Source organism: Equus asinus, chromosome 23, assembly GCF_041296235.1.
Source record: "Equus asinus isolate D_3611 breed Donkey chromosome 23, EquAss-T2T_v2, whole genome shotgun sequence".
Classification (NCBI taxonomy): Eukaryota; Metazoa; Chordata; class Mammalia; order Perissodactyla; family Equidae; genus Equus; species Equus asinus.
This window is the reverse complement of record NC_091812.1, coordinates 46,081,163-46,098,585: the sequence shown is the minus strand read 5'-3', so window position 1 is coordinate 46,098,585 and position 17,423 is coordinate 46,081,163. Positions and strand designations below refer to the sequence as shown.

Genomic DNA, 17,423 nt, shown 5'->3' with positions numbered 1-17,423 from the left:
TGTGGAAGTAGCTATTGAACTGAGATCGAAAGCAATTATAGGTCTTTGCTGAGTGAACAGATGAGAAAGGGCATGGGCTGGAGCGGGCTGTCCAGAGAGTCTTGGCTGAGGGAACAGCACTTGCAGAGAACTCCTGGCTGAAGGGAACACTGCAGGTCAGAAGAATGGAAATGAGCCCTCTGGGGCTGGAGGGCACAGTAATAGGCAGCATTATGCAGGATAAGGTTGCTAATGGGAGGAGGGAATAGTTGACACAGGCCATTCTAAGCCATTTGACAGTTCAGAGCATTGTCCTAAGGAATGTTCTGTGCAAGGCAGGTTTGGGATGATATGGTCATACCTGTAGTTTGGAAAGATCACAGGGGCATTTTCAAATATTTTGTCATTTGTGAACTAGAAAAAGGGAAAATCACATAAAGTTTTTGAAGAGACAAAGAAATATCGTTTTGTCATCTTTCTTTTTTTTTTTAAAGCCAGTATAAATATAATTTTGGAATATGTCAGCACTCTGAGTAACCACTTTCATCCCTGTCTTCTATACCTTTATATCCTGCGTAGTACTGATTTTCAAGCTTGACTGTACATAAGGATTGTCTGAGGAATAATATAAAAGAATATTTTAAAAAGCATAGAACTCTGAACCCCACCCTAGAGCTGTTGGCTCATAATTTCTAGAAATGAGACCCTATAATCTATACTAAACATCACAAAACCCTCCTGAGTGACTCTAGTGCTTCTAAGCTGGTGCGGGTCCCCAAACAGGTGTTAGGGGATTATTGCCATTCCCCAGTTAGGGGAATAGGCATTCCCCATTCTTTTCACACCAACAAGCAGTGAATACGCATTTTGTGACTTGGTGGTACAAATATCCATATATTTTCTTTATCACAGGTGGATGGCACAAACCTTCAGGGTTTTACCAATCAACAAGCAGTGGAGGTGTTGCGACACACAGGACAGACTGTGCACCTGACGCTGATGAGGAGAGGAACGAAGCAGGAAGCCGAGCTCACGTCACGGGAGGATGTCACAAAGGACGCGATTTTGTCTCCTGTTAATGCCAGTTTAAGCAAAGGTAATGCTGGGTTAATCTGGTTTCCAGTTAGATTCTTACATCATTTAGATTTTTTTCTAATTCTGAAATTATTTAAGAATGGTTTTTACCCTTCCCTATTCATTATGAATTAATAATAAAAGTAAAAATGTGAAGATAAACAAAAAGGAAATTGAAGAAAGTTGGGATTAACTGGAAGAAGCTATGTGTCCATTAACAATAGAAAGGTTTCAAATAAAGCAGATTTCTTTCTACCCTATTCGTTTGGTCACTATTTCTCAGTCAGAAACATACGCAGTCATTTACCTTTCTCTCTGCCTTCTTTTTGGGTGTCATTGGTATGCCATGTTTTCTCTTTAGGAGGGCCCAGTTCTGCCTGGATTATTTGTGTGAGCCCCTTGATTTCTCTAAATGCCCAGCCTTTCCTCGAAAGAATGGACTTTAATTCCACATTTAGAAATTCCCAAGTTGTTTGTCATTCATAAGCTGTTTGTACATGAGTCTCTCACAATACAGAAATCCCCATGGACCTCACTGGTGTAAGGGTTTATTGGTCAGGCTGTTGGCTTGAAAATGCTGTTTCATTTCTCAAACCATTGACGGTTCTGGTATTCCTGCCATATACTACTTTTTGCAGTACTAGGAGACAAGGAAGCAACTCTCAGGAGAAATTTATTACTTCTTTGTCCCATTAACAGGAGAACTTTCCTTTAAGGACATATGATTATAGAAGAGTTTACCTACTAACAACAAACTCTCATCTAGGGGTTCAAATAAGTGCACTGGAGTTAGAAGAATTCAAGTGCTTGATTATTTTAAAGACATAATTAGTAATTCTTATCTTTAAGAAAATTATGAAAAAGAAGAAGATCCTCTATCGTTGAGGAGAAATGCCAACATATTACCAATTGAAGAAGAAGGTAAACATCTGGAGCCAGGTGATTATGTTCTTTCCTTTTTTTTTTTTTTTTAGAGAAATGATTCTTATAAATGTGATTGAGCCTCTATGGATACATTGTAAATTACCAAAAAATATCTTTCAAAAAGATGCTTGTAAATCCTTATTTATAGATGTGATTAATTGCTCTAGTAGATTAGAATAGTTCATTTGTATCTGACATATTTTCTTGCTGAGTCAGTCTTTTCTTTCTTTTACGTTTTTTAACCAAAAGGTTTTAGGGCTCAATCAGTTACATACGTGGTTTTATTTCAGTCCCCTTGTTTCTGTACACCCAACATGTCTCGAGCGTATTGAGAAAGCAATGATAAAATTGTCAAGTATTTTTAAAATAAACACAAGAGAATCTTTAAAGCATAAGCTCTTAAGAATGAAACTATTCAATTTTGGGAGGCTTTTTCTTCTCAATTTTTCCAGAGTTCTAAATTTTAATATTGGGAAGTTTGTTTGGAAAGGAATTGTACAGAGAAATTATTAAACTTTTCTGAGATCTTTCACAATAAACCTAGAATCCATTCAGCTGTTTAAAATTTTTTTGATCAGCATTGTTTTAATATATAATTATGCAGAATGTTACTGCCTTCTTGTTTGGCTGGGGGCTGTGTGCCTCCCTTACCTGTCGGAGAGCTATAGGTATTTTGGTAACTTAAATCCACTGAATAATGGATTGATCTTCCTTCATGCAAATTCTGCCCTTTACTAAATAATTATATTGAAGCTTTGTAGTTCTTTAAACTATCTACTCCTTCATTATTAAAGTTTTTTTCCTGGTGCTGACGTACTTTTATTATTTTAAAGGATTATTTGTGTTTGATATTTGATATCCCAGGAGTGAGATATCTAGGATTCACAGGTGTTAATTGTGTTCTTCCATTTTTACACTAAGTGAAGACATTATTTAGGATAAAGTGATTATCAAGAGTAGCAGGAAAGGATAAAAATATTTCAAAGCATGAAACTTGAGATAGTAAGTGGGGTTGGGTGTGAGGGATCATCTTGAAGGCTCAGACCATCCATTTTGCTTTGGTGAATGTGCGTCTGTGTGTGGGAGAATGGGTGGGAGAGGCTCGAGACTTAGAATCAGGAGTCCCAACTTCTTTTTCTAACGAAATAAACAGGAAAAACTTGTAAATGATTCTGATGCATCTGCACTAGTGTCGGTCATCAGAGAGGGGATAAGATCTCTCTGCCTCTTCCATAGAAATTTGACTGACTGTGAGTCTGGACAAATCATTTGACTTCTCACTAGGCTCAGAAGACTGGACTTGATGAGTTTCTAAATATGTCTGAAATCTAGTATTGGGGTGGTTGGGAGAGGGGGAGAACAAGGGTTGTGTGACTGTAGGTTGGTTGTATGAATACAAATTTCAGACTGCTTTTAGCAGCAGCTTACAGATTCCCCACTTTCTCCATTCAAACTCCCACCTTACTTGGATCAGTGCCCATCTCTGTAAACACAACAGAATGAGAGAAAGGGATTATGGGAGGAGGTAGGACTCTGAGCTGACCCTCCTCTTTCTCGCCTCATCAGGTTGGAAGTTTTCCTGTAATCGGTGTTCACCCCTGTGTAGTTAATCCCTCTCTGGACTGAATCTAATTTGGAAGAGAAAACACTTATTTTAGGGGGCTAGTTTCCAAATTTTTTTTAAATTATAGCTTATTGTTTCCAATTTCTCAAGGAGAATTATATTATTAAATTTAATTAAATTATTAAAATATGTAGGGAAATAATAACTCGTGTATTGGGTGAAGACTCAGACTTAGTATAGCAGCCAGGTTCTGATCACAGTGTCCCTGGTACAGAATGTTAAGATACGGAGATTTTTGCAGTTTGTCACTAACTTAGTTGTGTTGACCATTTCAGGGTATCCGTTGCTGTCAGCTGAGAGAGAGGAAATAGAAGATGCACAACAACAGGAAGCTGCCCTGCTGGCAAAGTGGCAAAGGATTATGGGAATTAATTATGAAATAGTGGTAGGTTAGCTTACGCTCCCTAACTGGTAACTGTATTTGAGCAGGAAGTTCATGGCGGTAATAAAGATGACCATCATGAAGAGTCCTAGAGAAGTAGCAAATGCCCAGGACTTTTTTCTGAAGACCTAAATGTGTTGATTCAGGTATTAAAAAATTAAGATTGGAAAAAGTTGGATAGTAACCAAGGAACTGAAATAAATGGGTTGGAAGTTTTAGAACTCATAATTCATCAATGTTTTACTGTTCCTGGCAATAGTCTATATTATATAGACACAAGGAAGGGTTTTTCTGATTCTTAAACCTGGGATTTATAGAAAGAATTGAAATACAATGACAGAATTTCCTTAAAAGAGAAATCATCATGACCTATGGACAAAATTGTAAAAGGATTTTTTCTCACTCTCTCTGTTTATCACTCTTATGCATTTACTTTCCCTAAGAGGTTTCATTCTGTATGCTTTTTTCATATCACTTATGCCGTAGTGAATGTTTTATGAACAGTTTGCATACCTAGTATAGAATTGAATTTAGGATCTGCTATCCTAAAAAGAAAATTAACAAAAGTGACACAAATTATCAATCCTTAGATGTGTCAGTTGGCAAATCTCAGGGATTTCAAAAGGAAAAATAAAATACTTGGTTAGGTGAGAAATTTTCATATTGCTTACAATATTCTAGTAACTCTAGAAGAGAGAAGCAACAACAGATGTCATATAATAATAGTAGCTAGCTTTTATTGAGCACTTTGTGCCAAGCAGTATTCTTAGTGTTTCATTTAATCCTCATGACCATGATCTTTTTTTTGAGCCCTCAAAGTGATTAACAGTCAAATTAAGAAGTGAGTAAGTACAGCTGTTGTTACCATGTTAAATTGAGTCAAGGAAAAGTATAATAAAGTCCAGCTTGACTGTGGTTAGTTTACCATGAAAAGAAAGGTGGAGGATTCCATCTGTGGGGCAGCGTTAACATGGCTGGCATGCTTAACTGAGAGTGCACTTCTTCAGGTGGTAACTGAATAGTGAAGGGAACCTTTTGACTGGCCACTTTGTCACAAAGGTCAGTCCTGAGACTGAACTTTTTACTACCCTTTGTGTATATCATCTCTTGGTGGCACCCCCAAGTCATCTGTCAAGGGCAGAAATGTGTTGTAAGAAAGAAAAAAACAAGCTGTTTATTGCCCTCATCAAACAAAAGTAAATAAGACATAGATCTGACTTTAAGTTGTGTGTGATGTAGTTATACAGCATAAATGTAATCATAGGAGGAGTGGTGTAGCAGAGAGCATTGATGGGCGTCATCAGTGAGGACCTGGAGGACTGCTCAGAGGAAGTGAGAGCCAGAGTGTTAAGAAGTGAGAAGGATTTTATTTAGCATTAGATTTCAAAGTTGGGTGATGTAGCTTCTGATAATGACCCTGCATATACTATCATCAAGATTGGAAAGAGATCTTTTTTAATTAAACCGTGTTTTTCTCAGTCCCTCTATCCCTCAGTTTCCTTAGCTGTCAATAAGGTGGATGAAGTAGATCATCTGTAGTCTACCTTCTGATTTTAACATTCTGATGATTGGATGCTTTGTGAAAATTTCTTAAGGTTCTTCATTATTTAGTGTAACAGTAGGAAATAGGAAGTTCATTCTCCTGTTTTAAGCTTGATTCACTTTTAAAGACCAGTGTTGTCCCTAGATACAGCATAAGGTCAGGAGTGTGGGCTCTGTGTTCAGACTGCTTAGGTTCAAAGCTCTTTTCTAGCTATGTGACTCCGGTTAAGGTAACCTCTCCAAATCTCATTTCCCTAATTTGGGAAACAAGGAGGGAAAGTGTACCTATTTATGAGAAGTATGACATAAGCTATGGAATGGGGTTAGACAGTCCCGGGAACCTAGTAAGTGCTAACTGTGCTGTTGTTTGAGCTCAGGCGTGTGATTTTATCCGTGGTAGTTCTGACTACCCTCCGTCTGTTATCAGCATCCGTAGGCGCCGAAGAATGCCTTGGGTGCTTGCAGCTGGCTGCTTCCTTTTGGTTAGTGTTGGTTCATGAAACCAATCGATCTCAATACTCCCTCAAAGACAAAGCTTTGTATCTTTGTAATAAGCTTTTTTGAAGCTTCTGTGAGAAAGTTGACCTTTTTGGATAAACATAAAACGTATAAATGGGAAGAAAAAAACGAATGAAAGAATATTAGAGTTGTGACCATGTTTCTCCTTTCAGGTGGCCCATGTGAGCAAGTTCAGTGAGAACAGTGGGTTGGGGATAAGTCTGGAAGCAACAGTGGGACATCATTTTATCCGATCTGTTCTACCAGAAGGTCCTGTTGGCCACAGTGGGAAGCTTTTCAGTGGAGATGAGCTATTGGAAGTAAGGAGCTATGCCATTTTCCCCTCCTTAACTAAAGTTCTGAAAAGGCTGTGGGAGGCTTCATGTGGTGAATAAGTAAGTTCTTATTTTAAATTTCCTCTCCAAAGGGTACTTGAGAGAGAGAGACAAATAAAAGCAGAAATTTCAAATCTGTATGTATATAGATCTTCAGACCTAATTCCATGCTGAAGAGGCTTTTTTTTTTGTCCAGAGAACTATAAAAACTTTATTTAAGAATTATAAAACATTTATTTGATTTTTAGAATAGGTAATACATTCACGTGTTTCAAAATCACACAGAATGCAAGGATATGCAGTGACGAGTCTCTTTCCTGTCCCAGTCCACCCAGTTCTCTCACCTTTAAGTGGGTAACTACTGTTATATTTGGTTCTCTGCAACCTTCCAGATGTTTTAATGACTAAATAAGAAAATTTGAATATATTCTTCTCCCTCACATGTAAAAACATGCTAGTGTATGATCTGTGCCGTTTTCCATTTTGATTTCTTCACTTAATGATATAAAATGTCAATTTTTAAAATAACCTGCTTTTCCCTTCATCCTTTGGAAATGTTCTTATTGATTCTCCCTTCCAAACTACTACACTGGCGTGTGAAACATGGATGAGAGCTAGTGATTTTTCTGTGAGTGCTCTAGAAGGTCCAGTTCCAAAAGAGCTCTAAACTTTCACGTAAATTGTTTCAGAGTCCTACTACAGCTCTGACTCTAGTTCTGAGCACAGCAGAACTACGGTAATCACCAGAGTCAAATTTATATTTAATAAAAAATTGTTTTCAAAAGAGTATTTGTGTTATGAAATGTTCCTTCTTAGATGACTTATCTTTTTGGACAGGTGAATGGCATAACTTTGCTTGGGGAAAATCACCAAGATGTGGTGAATATTTTAAAAGAACTGTCTATAGAAGTGACAATGGTGTGCTGTCGTCGAACTGTGCCACCCACCACCCAGTCCGAATTGGATAGCCTGGACTTATGTGATATTGAACTAATAGAAAAGGTATCAGATTTGTGCATTTGAGACTAATCTGAATATATAATGGAAAGGCTAGATGACGTTTACAATTGTTTTAAAGGCTTTTTTCTTTTGTTTGATACCTGACTTCCTCACTTAGGCCACGTTGTAGGACAGAGCTTGGAGTCACACAGACCTGGGTTTGCATCAGCCTTGGCACTCACTAGCTCTGTGACCTTGGGCGAGTCACTTCATCTTTCTGAATCGCAGTTTTCTCTTCTGCAAAATGTGAGTCATGATGTCTGTCTCAGAGGGTTGCTCTGTAGGTTAAATAAGGTAATGGAATGATAATAGATATTATTGTACACTGTGTGCTTATGTGATTTCACAATATCCCTCTGAAATAGACACTCATTGTCCCCATTTACAGAAGAGAAAATTTAAGTATGTAAATAGTGAGTATATAGGACATATGTGGTAAAAGATACTTTTGTGTAATGTACCCAGCTTAGTGCCTGGCACACACTTATTGCTCAGTGAGTGGCTAAAATATGAATGGACGCATCATTTGTGTGTATAGGTCTTATTTTCACACTATATATACTTTGAAAATGTCAGAAATTTGAGCTCACAATACTGCATGTCAGGTGATACTCTGTGACATCCAGAAACTCCCATTTTCCTGTTTGCTTATTCTTTTCTATTCAGATCAAAATATCATGAAATAGAGCTTGTCAGCTTCTCTGAGGACTCTTAAGAGATCTCAAAAGTTAAGATTTGGACTTTACGTAATTTGCAGTCTAATCAAATTTCATTTAAGGTGTAATGAGAGATGATGTTAGAATTTTATTTACATTATACTGAAGGCATCAGTACAATGGAATAATTTTGAAAACTTGGAAGAATAAAGTGCATAGTTTAATATTTGCATGGATGATTAGAATAGGGTAGAATAAGAATGATAATTCCAAATTATATAGAACTCAAAGTCTAGCACCATTCATATCCATACGTATTTTTCGGTGGTATAAACAGAATCATTACAAAAAAGCAGGTGGACATATTTGCATCTATGGTGGAATGTTCAGTAATTGATAAAAAGCAAAGGTAGTATACAAAGTAGAATTTCATCATCAAAAAACTCGTCTTTCCTGGGGCCAGCCCCCATGGCCTAGTGGCTAAGTTTGGCATGCTCCACTTTGGTGGCCTGGGTTCACTTCCCAGGTGCAGACCTACACCCCTGCTCAATGGCCATGCTGTGGCAGTGACCCACATACAAAATTGAGGAAGACTGGCACAGATGTTAGCTCAGGGAGAATCTTCCTCAAGCAAAAAGTGGAAGATTGGCAACAGATGTTAGATGTTCTGTGAGATGGGTAACTGTGAAGCTTGGGTCAAGAATATTGCTCAAGGCAACACAGATAAGAAATCATAAAGGCAGTCTGCAGACCAGGCCAGTCTGACTTCAAATCTCGTCTTGCTACTGTGCATGTTAATCGACTAATGAAATAATCAGGTGCACAAGTCAGTCATACAGCCTTTTAGAAGCTTGTGTGTATAGAATATAGAACTTTTACATATTGTCATTTCCTCTTTAATTTTTCTTAAATATTGTAAGAATTATTTTTCTTTACTATCAAAATAGCTTTATATTTTTTTCTGACTAGAGGTGATTCAGACATTGATGAAAAAATGAAAATCACCTACAATCATGCTGCTAAGATGCAACCATTGTATATTTTTATAAGAGATCTTTGAACCATGCATTTTTATTGTCTGTTACAAGTTAGGTATTTCTTCCTTTTTAACAACTTTCAATAATTACTTCCTTAATTCATGAAGATTTCATGGTTAGCTGTTGCTATTCTTATATGTCAGTATTTTGTTCTGGACAGATGCTGGACATCTCCCTTTTCCTTGTAGTGTTGCTGTATGTATCTGCTAATCTAGTGCCTCTGAAATAAGAGCTGTCTGGTCTGTTATCCAGCCTCATGTAGATCTAGGTGAGTTCACTGGGTCCTCAGAGACAGAGGATCCTGTGTTGGCGATGACTGATGCGGGTCAGAATGCGGAGGAGGTACAAGGACCTTTGGCCATGTGGGAGACTGATGTTCAGTACATCGAGCTGGAGAAAGGGAGCAAAGGACTTGGTTTTAGCATTTTAGATTATCAGGTAAATATATCCTACTTTTAGCAATTTTTTAAAAAAAGATGATATATACTAAAGGTATATTGTTGATATCAGAAAAAGCAGATAATATTTTAGAGTCATCAAAGACATTGTCTTGTTTCTAGTAAATTTTTCAAAGTAGTAATTTATGTGATTCATTGATTATCATAAAGGATTTCTTTTAACATTGAATTTGTCGACCCCTTTTATATTTCAGCTCTTGGAAATGTGAAGAACATGTAGAATACATTTTAGGAATATTATGGAAATATTAAGGTTTTTTTTTGTCACCTGGGGAATATGTCTAAATTATTTTTATTTCCATGCTCTTAATTGACGGTTCATATTTTAATGGTAAGACAGAAAGTATTAGATATCGATCTCTTTTGTATGAAGTTAATGATAGAGTTCTAATTGAGTATATTATAAATTCTAGTATTCCTGTCATTTGACTAAATGACCAAATTTATGAGTAAGCTTCAGTCGGTCCGGTGTGGGCTGCATCCTTACCCTGCATTGTGTTCTGTGCTGGGTGAGAGAGGAGATGCTACAGCCTGCCTGATAGAGCACAGCTGTTGCTCCTCATCAATTAATACTGAACCAGAAAAAATCTCCAGTGACGCCCGGGAGTTGTGTTCTCCACAGGGCCTGATTCTGGAGCCTTTTGCTAGTACTAAGGTTGCCGTGTTTCTGAAAACACTGCATCACTAAATACTGTATGGTCTCTTTCTGCATTTCTTCACTTGAAAAAGTCAGGCCCTCCCTTCAGGACACTGACGTCTACTGATGTTCCACCGCAGTAACATCCTGTTTAACAAATGCTGCTGTTAGTAATTCATATATCTGAGATTTAGCCTCAAATGATAGTTATAAAATGGAACAATTTATCAAATTAAACTTACAATTTCAGAGTTATCAGTACAATATGAGGTCTACTCAGGAACAATGGAAAGTGAGGGTGCCATTGTTTAGGGTGAGCTCTTCCTAAACTCTTTAAAATGGAGACACCCTTTACCCAGATAATTCATTGGAAGTGTTATATGAAAATTTTTTAAGACATTTGAAACAATTACCCATCCATTGCAATTCAAAGTGGACAACACCGTGTAAAAACATTTTTCAGTGTGAAAAGGAGCTGCCTTCTCTTTCGTTTTCTGTCGTCAGGATCCAGTTGATCCAGCGAGCACTGTGATCGTAATTCGTTCTTTGGTGCCTGGTGGCATTGCTGAAAAGGATGGACGGCTTCTTCCTGGAGATCGACTCATGTTCGTCAATGATGTTACCCTGGAAAACAGCAGTCTCGAAGAGGCTGTGCAGGCTCTAAAGGGCGCACCACCAGGAACAGTGAGAATAGGAGTTGCCAAGCCTTTACCCGTAAGAGTTCGGATTTTATTCATTTCTTATTATATTTTCAAACAAAATGATTCTTAGGCTTACTTTTAGCTTCAGATGTCATGACTTTTGGTACTTTTCATGAACATGTTTGTTGGCTCCATGAGTGTAAAGATTTAACTTTGAGTAATATTCTTTAAAAGAATAAAGGAAAGAAAGCCAGAAAGTTCAGAAATAAATTCATAACTTACTGCTTTGTGGCTCACTTTTGAGTTTTTTTTAATGCAATAATAAAGTCGTGATGAATATAGAATCAAATATTCTCAAAGAAATATGCTTTAAAATATACCAGTATAGTGGAGTATTGGAGAAATTAATAGCATTAACAGCTGACAGTGGACTCTTTAGTCATAGTGGAATAAAGTAAAACCTCTGTCACAGTGACTTATGGTCCTGTATTCTGTTGACCCCAGCACATCTGTTGTCTAATTACCACAGAGCAACAAATTGAACTTTCCGAAGTAGGTTCATCCTCCGGGGAGGGAATAGCCCTTGTGTCATTAATTACTGCAATATTAAAAACAGCTAATGAATTCATGCTACATAATGTCAATGTTTATTATATATAGTGATTGCAACATAGCACTTATCACTGAATTGCAATTAAATATTGGAGACATTCTCAATATTTGTGGGGTTTTTTTTCAGTGTATAAATATATTTTTAAGTGAAAGGGTGAATATTCCTTCTCTTAAGAAAACACAAACACATAGATATATTTGCATAACCATCAAATAAAGATTTGTTGACTTTGTGAAAGAAATTGTTCAAATAGTAAGCTTTGTTAATATATTTAAAATGTTAATTAAATTTTTTGTGCTTCACTTTTTATTACACAAAGAATTTTGATAACCTATGAAAATATATTTATGAAAACAGAAAGAAAGGGAAGGAGAGAGGGAAGGAAGAAGGAAGAATCTGTTAATCCAACCTGAAATCAAACTGGGATTGTAGAAATCCGAACGAACGATCAATACAAAGGAGCGTGTAAAAATGAAAATAGGCTGTTATGGGACTCTGCATATTTATTATGATGGAGCGTACTTTCAGTTCTGGTCTTTCTGTTAGACAACGAAAAATAGCAAACGAGCCAATATATGTTTTTACTCCTTTTGAGGAGAAACCATACCAGTTATTCAGAAGCAGTCTTTTATTTTTCCTATCTAGTTCCAAAATAAATTTCTTTCATGAGAGTAGTTGATATTTCCAATTCAATATATGATGAATATCTCTTTTACATGAAGTGAGGTTTACTTTTAAACTAATAATGTGTAAGAAAAGAAGAGAAACAGTTTTTCTCTAAAATACTTGTGCATATATTGCTGATACAGGGTGATAGAGGCAAGACAATCTAAATATTTTAGCCTATTTTATCTGAGATTGGAATGAAAATGTTAGGTTTTCTGTCATTGCGATCAAGGTTACCGTGTGATAGCTCAGCACTGCAATGTAGGTAGATTGTGTACATGGAGAGCTGATGGTTTTTTTTAAGCCATGCTAAATTAAGGGACTTCATTGTAAGATTCACTAACAGTCCTTGTCAAGTAAATTATATTCTTTAAAATAATATTCTAGTAAGAGATGACAGAGAAGTTGATCCTTCTTTTTAATGTTTGGTTTTTCTGTGACTTCTTTTATGTCTTAACACCTAAAAGTTGCCGTATTTCTATATTAGGAAGTCATTGTTTTGCCAGAGTATTTGGCAGACAAAAATGACCAGAAGATTACTACAATATAAAAAAAATTGTTGATTTTGTTAATCTTTTGTAAGAAGAATGAAAAAATTAGAAGAAAGGGATTCTCATCTAACAGATGATACTGGTATTAAAACAAATTTCTTTGTTGTGTCTTAAATAAAAATGTTAAATATGAATATTATCGTATTTCATGCTCATGATTCTATGTGAAAGTCAAATGTTACCTTTTGAAAACTTGCCCATTTTTTCCCTCTCTCCCTTACTTTTCCTTCCCTTCCTTACCCCCTCCCTGTCCTTCCCTCTTTCCTGGTCTCTTTCTTTTTCTTGACCTCACCCTCAAACGCTGAGCTTCATTCTCCCTGCAGCTTTCACCAGAAGAAGGTTATGCTTCTGCTAAGGAGGATTCCTTTCTCTACCCGCCACACTCCTGCACGGAGGAAGGGCTGGCTGACAAAGCCCTCTTCAGGGCTGACTTGGCTCTGGTTAGTGGCCACGACCTATCAAGCTTTCTTTAAAAAATCTTATATGTCTTATTGTTGCCTTTCAAAATATTCTGAAGTCTTATTCTTTGTTCATTATGTTTTGGAAAACTAAACATTTTCTGTTCAACTCCAATGATTCTCACAGTTCAAAACAGGAAGAAAAGCAAACCATAATATATGTGACAACTATTTGTTGGTTTGTGGGGGAAATTCAGTTAGCAGTGCATTATGTCTGTGTCATACCAAAAGTTGTTGGAGCACTTGTTTACTCTAATTGTATAACCGGGTATCGCCAGGCATTCTTTAACTGTTTTCAGTACTCAATCATAAATCATTGTTTTGGCTGCCTTTTAATGAGGTAACAGGTCTATTTTTTCCATTAGTTGTTAATAGTGTGAAAGTCATATAAATTGGTTTTGTTATTGATGAAGAACACAAAAGCTTCCAGAATAGGCAAAATCCATGTTTTCTATGAATACATATATGTACACATCACTGATTTACTAGAAAATTTTAAATTAAAATTATATTTTTGCTTGATCTATATGAAATCATTCATTGGAATAAATGTGTTTAGGGACCACCGGAGGCCACTTTTGATGAATAAATACATGATTCCTGCTCTTAAGAACCTTATTGTCTGGTATAGGGGACAATGCTATGTCAATAATTAAAGCATAAATACCAGACATAAATATACACATGACATTTATGCAATATGACAAATTGTGCATCCTATTCCAGTGCTCCTGCCATTAAAGCCAGGTTCATAACCTAACTTTCTGGGGGGAAAACATTGTCCAATGTAACTAGAAAGGAATATGCCCGCTTTTTAAGTACTTGTTTAGTGTTTTCGATTAAAGAGAGGTTTAAAACCTGTGAAATTTCTCCATTATGTATTTATAACTGTGTACATCTTTCTTTAAACCAGAGTCTGAATTATTTCTTTGATTTTGATAATTGTAATTTTGTGGGAGACAGTTCTTCATATTTTTGAATTGCCAGCTCCTGAAATAGTTCTTTGGAAAGTTTTGGTGTATATTATAATACATGCAATAATTTCTTATTATAATACTTAGCATTCCAGGTGACATTTAGCCCTATTCTCCACGGGCATTATGTTAACACTTGAAGACTTGATAGTTTAGAATGCTATGAACTGCATACAGCACTATGGTATAAATGTGTTAAATGGTACCCAGCCATAGCAATGCTTTTTGAAATGCTGCAGGACACAAATATATTATTGTCCCTAGACGTGTCTCAAAAAACAATTTTTTCTCTAGAGTTTACATGACTTTCTTAATACTAATCACAAAAAAGATTAATCCCACTTTTCTCTGAGCTCAGCATCTTATGGTAACAGGTATCCTGGGTCTGTTGCTCGACCATCAATTCAGTATTGTATTGGTCACTCAACTTCTCTGGGTCCTAGTGTTTTTCTCTCTACGATAATTAGATGAATTGATTTATTAGAATCTCTCTTAAGATTCTAAGGCATCAACAATAGATATGCAAATTGTTCTGAGATACTCTTCTTTAGTGTTACTTAAAACAAATATTTTTCTGTTGTTATCCATGACACAAGGCTTAGTTAATACTATCTAGACAACAAATGGTAAGTATTTACTGTTTAGATTATTGTACATGAGGGGTACATTTGTAAAGGGTGAACTTCCACATAGTTACTCACTAGTGAATTTGAACATGTATTTAAAATATATCATTAGAGAAAGGTTCACTTTGAAATTGGTCACCTATATTCTTATCATGTTTTTGCAAGAATGTGACCTAGGATAATGTTATAATGCTTCTGACTTCTCTTGGCTAAACATGTAAGTTGAAATCACAAAGAAATAGAACACAGAGGATTTTGCCATCAAGACAGAAAATTCTGGTAATCAGAGAGGGGTAGTATTTATGTCAGTTCTACCTATGCTAAGGTGTAACTGAGTGCATTGTAAGAAGAGCTTCAAACTCTCATGACTTAGTTCCTTCCCTTGGTTCTGCCACAGAAGGTAGTAATAGGATTTTTAGATAATATGTGGTGAAATTCTCTACCTTACTCTATGTAGTTTTCCAACAGCAGAAGTTTATAACTTATAGCTTCACCATAACCAGATCGTAATTAGGTCCTCTGTTTGTTAGTATAATTTCAGCATGCAATCACTGATATTCTTTCTGAGTTTTGATGATCACCATCAAGTTCTGGACCTGCCACTTGAACGGTTTTCAAATTTAGTTAAAGATAATATAGATAAAATATATTATTTTAGTGAATTTTACAAATAGGTAATCGCCTGGCTGCCTTGTTGAATAATAGTTTATTTTAATTAAATAGGGAAAATGATGACCTCATTCATTTTATTATAAAATTCTAGGAGTTTGGCAGGTGCTTTTAAAAAATAATATGGACTGGAAAAAAGTAAACGTTTACCTTAATTTATGGAGTAGAACTATTTAAAGTTAGAATTGATCCAGGCCCTTTGTTACTCATTACCAATAGCCCTTTTATTGATGGGGTAAAATAACCTTCCCTGCCAGCGCTCTCTGCTGTGGGTGAGCAGCTCATCTTTGTTCTGTTGCCTTAGTCAGTCTCTGATGTGGTGAAGAGGGTTGAAGAGGTCATGTAGAAAATAGAGTAGACGAACGATACTAGTATGCCTTTTAGCCTTGAGACTTTGCCATATATGTAATTGAACAGAATTCCCAACTGAGCTTAACTGTTTTTATTCCTAGGTGGATACCAATGATGCTGACTTAGCAGACGAGTCTACCTTTGAGTCTCAGTACTCCCCTGATAATGACAGTATCTACTCCACTCAAGCCTCTATTTTATCTCTACATGGCAGTGCTTGTAGTGATGGCCTGAACTATGGATCCTCCCTTCCGTCTTCTCCTCCCAAGGTACAAAGAAAATGTCATTTTATTTACGGGAGAACCTTGCATGTGATTGTCCAGAGGTCAGTGTTTGTGGGGAGCTGTGGGAGTAGCAAGTGAGAGGCATATGTTTCTCCAGTCATGGAGTCATCATCGGATTAAAGTGCAGTTTCGTTTAGGTCGTGTTGACTGGGTAACTCTTAGACTCCCAGGGACTGTTTAGATCTAGGGTCCCTGATACAGAATGATGGACACAGGGTTCAAAGCTTTGATCAGGATTTCCATGTTAGAAAGAAAAATTTTAATGAATTATATTTCCCAAATTGTGTTTTTAGCTGTGTTTACTTTGGAAAAATTACAAGTATAGGTTTATTTACTTAATGGTTTTTATTTTCTTAATAGTTTTAAAACTGACTTTTATGCAAAGTTGGATAGTAAAATATTTTTTGCATTAATATTTACTAGCTAAGTTAAACTTAATGCTGTCATATGTTTTTATGTAAAATGGTGCCAAGGAATACTTTACGTAAAAATCACAAGGAATGGAAGGGTATGTTTATGTCACTGCATATGAATGAAGAATTAGTTGTTATTTGACATAGCTGTGCCGTCTATATTTTATAAGTAGATTATTGATGTAAATGCCCCACTATGTTCATTTTCTTGGTGATATACTCTATAATGTTTAATATGTAATATTTTAAAACCTATCCAGTCTTTTGGGTGTGAAGTGGTATCTTACTATTTTAACTTGGAGTTCCTGATTACTAGTGAGGTTGAATACTCTTTCATATATTGGCCATTTGGTTTTTATTTCCATCACTGGCCTCTTTACATCTTTTGACCATTTATATATTGGGTTGCTTGTATTTCTATTGATTTGTTGGAGTTGTTTGTATTTTCTAAAAGTTGATATACAGAGCAATTCAGTGTATTTTTATGAGTATATGTGTGAGTGTGTGTATTTAAAAAGCCTAAAAATATGTGGGAATGATACTTCTCAATTTCAGGAAAGAAGCTATTCTTGGAGAAAAAAGGAAACATGGGATTTAGCTGTACGTAATATATCTTATCATTTTAAGAAGAGAGATTGAAAACGATATGGCAAAATGTTAATATCTATTAAATCTGGGTGAAGAGTTTGTATATGGATACATATATTTTCTTTATTTTTCTATGTTGGAAATATACCATAAATAAACATTAAAAATTAAAATGAAAACACTGGACAATAATTCTTTCTTAAATATATGAGATATATATATATTTTCCATATAAATTAAATTCAGTAGGAAGGGAAACTGTATTTATGAATCACTTGGAAAGTAAAATTTCCATAGATCTAGCACAATTTTTCTCCTTTCCTGATTAACAAGTAATTTTTTGGCCAGAACATTTTCAAAGCACTTTCTTTTATGTTCAAGGTGCACCTGTTATCCTTGCAAAGGATGCTGGGCAATCTCCTTGAATTGGTTTGCAAGGTATAA

At 35.9% G+C, this 17,423-nt stretch overlaps 1 protein-coding gene across 10 annotated transcripts in view; it reads left to right on the top strand.

The window, feature by feature from the left end:
• MPDZ (multiple PDZ domain crumbs cell polarity complex component) overlaps positions 1-17,423 on the top strand; it is a 155,182-nt gene that overhangs the window by 66,398 nt on the left and 71,361 nt on the right. For 7 of the 10 annotated variants that reach the window (XM_044756487.2, XM_044756485.2, XM_070496080.1 and 4 more), the window contains 9 exons: positions 892-1,075; positions 1,903-1,992; positions 3,877-3,986; positions 6,197-6,343; positions 7,196-7,360; positions 9,303-9,488; positions 10,650-10,859; positions 12,940-13,056; positions 15,796-15,963. In XM_044756487.2, the coding sequence (XP_044612422.2) occupies positions 892-1,075; positions 1,903-1,992; positions 3,877-3,986; positions 6,197-6,343; positions 7,196-7,360; positions 9,303-9,488; positions 10,650-10,859; positions 12,940-13,056; positions 15,796-15,963 (1,377 nt within the window). The remainder of the gene's footprint in view (positions 1-891; positions 1,076-1,902; positions 1,993-3,876; positions 3,987-6,196; positions 6,344-7,195; positions 7,361-9,302; positions 9,489-10,649; positions 10,860-12,939; positions 13,057-15,795; positions 15,964-17,423) is intronic. The other 3 variants (XM_070496083.1, XM_070496081.1, XM_070496084.1) reach the window with 1 other exon arrangement.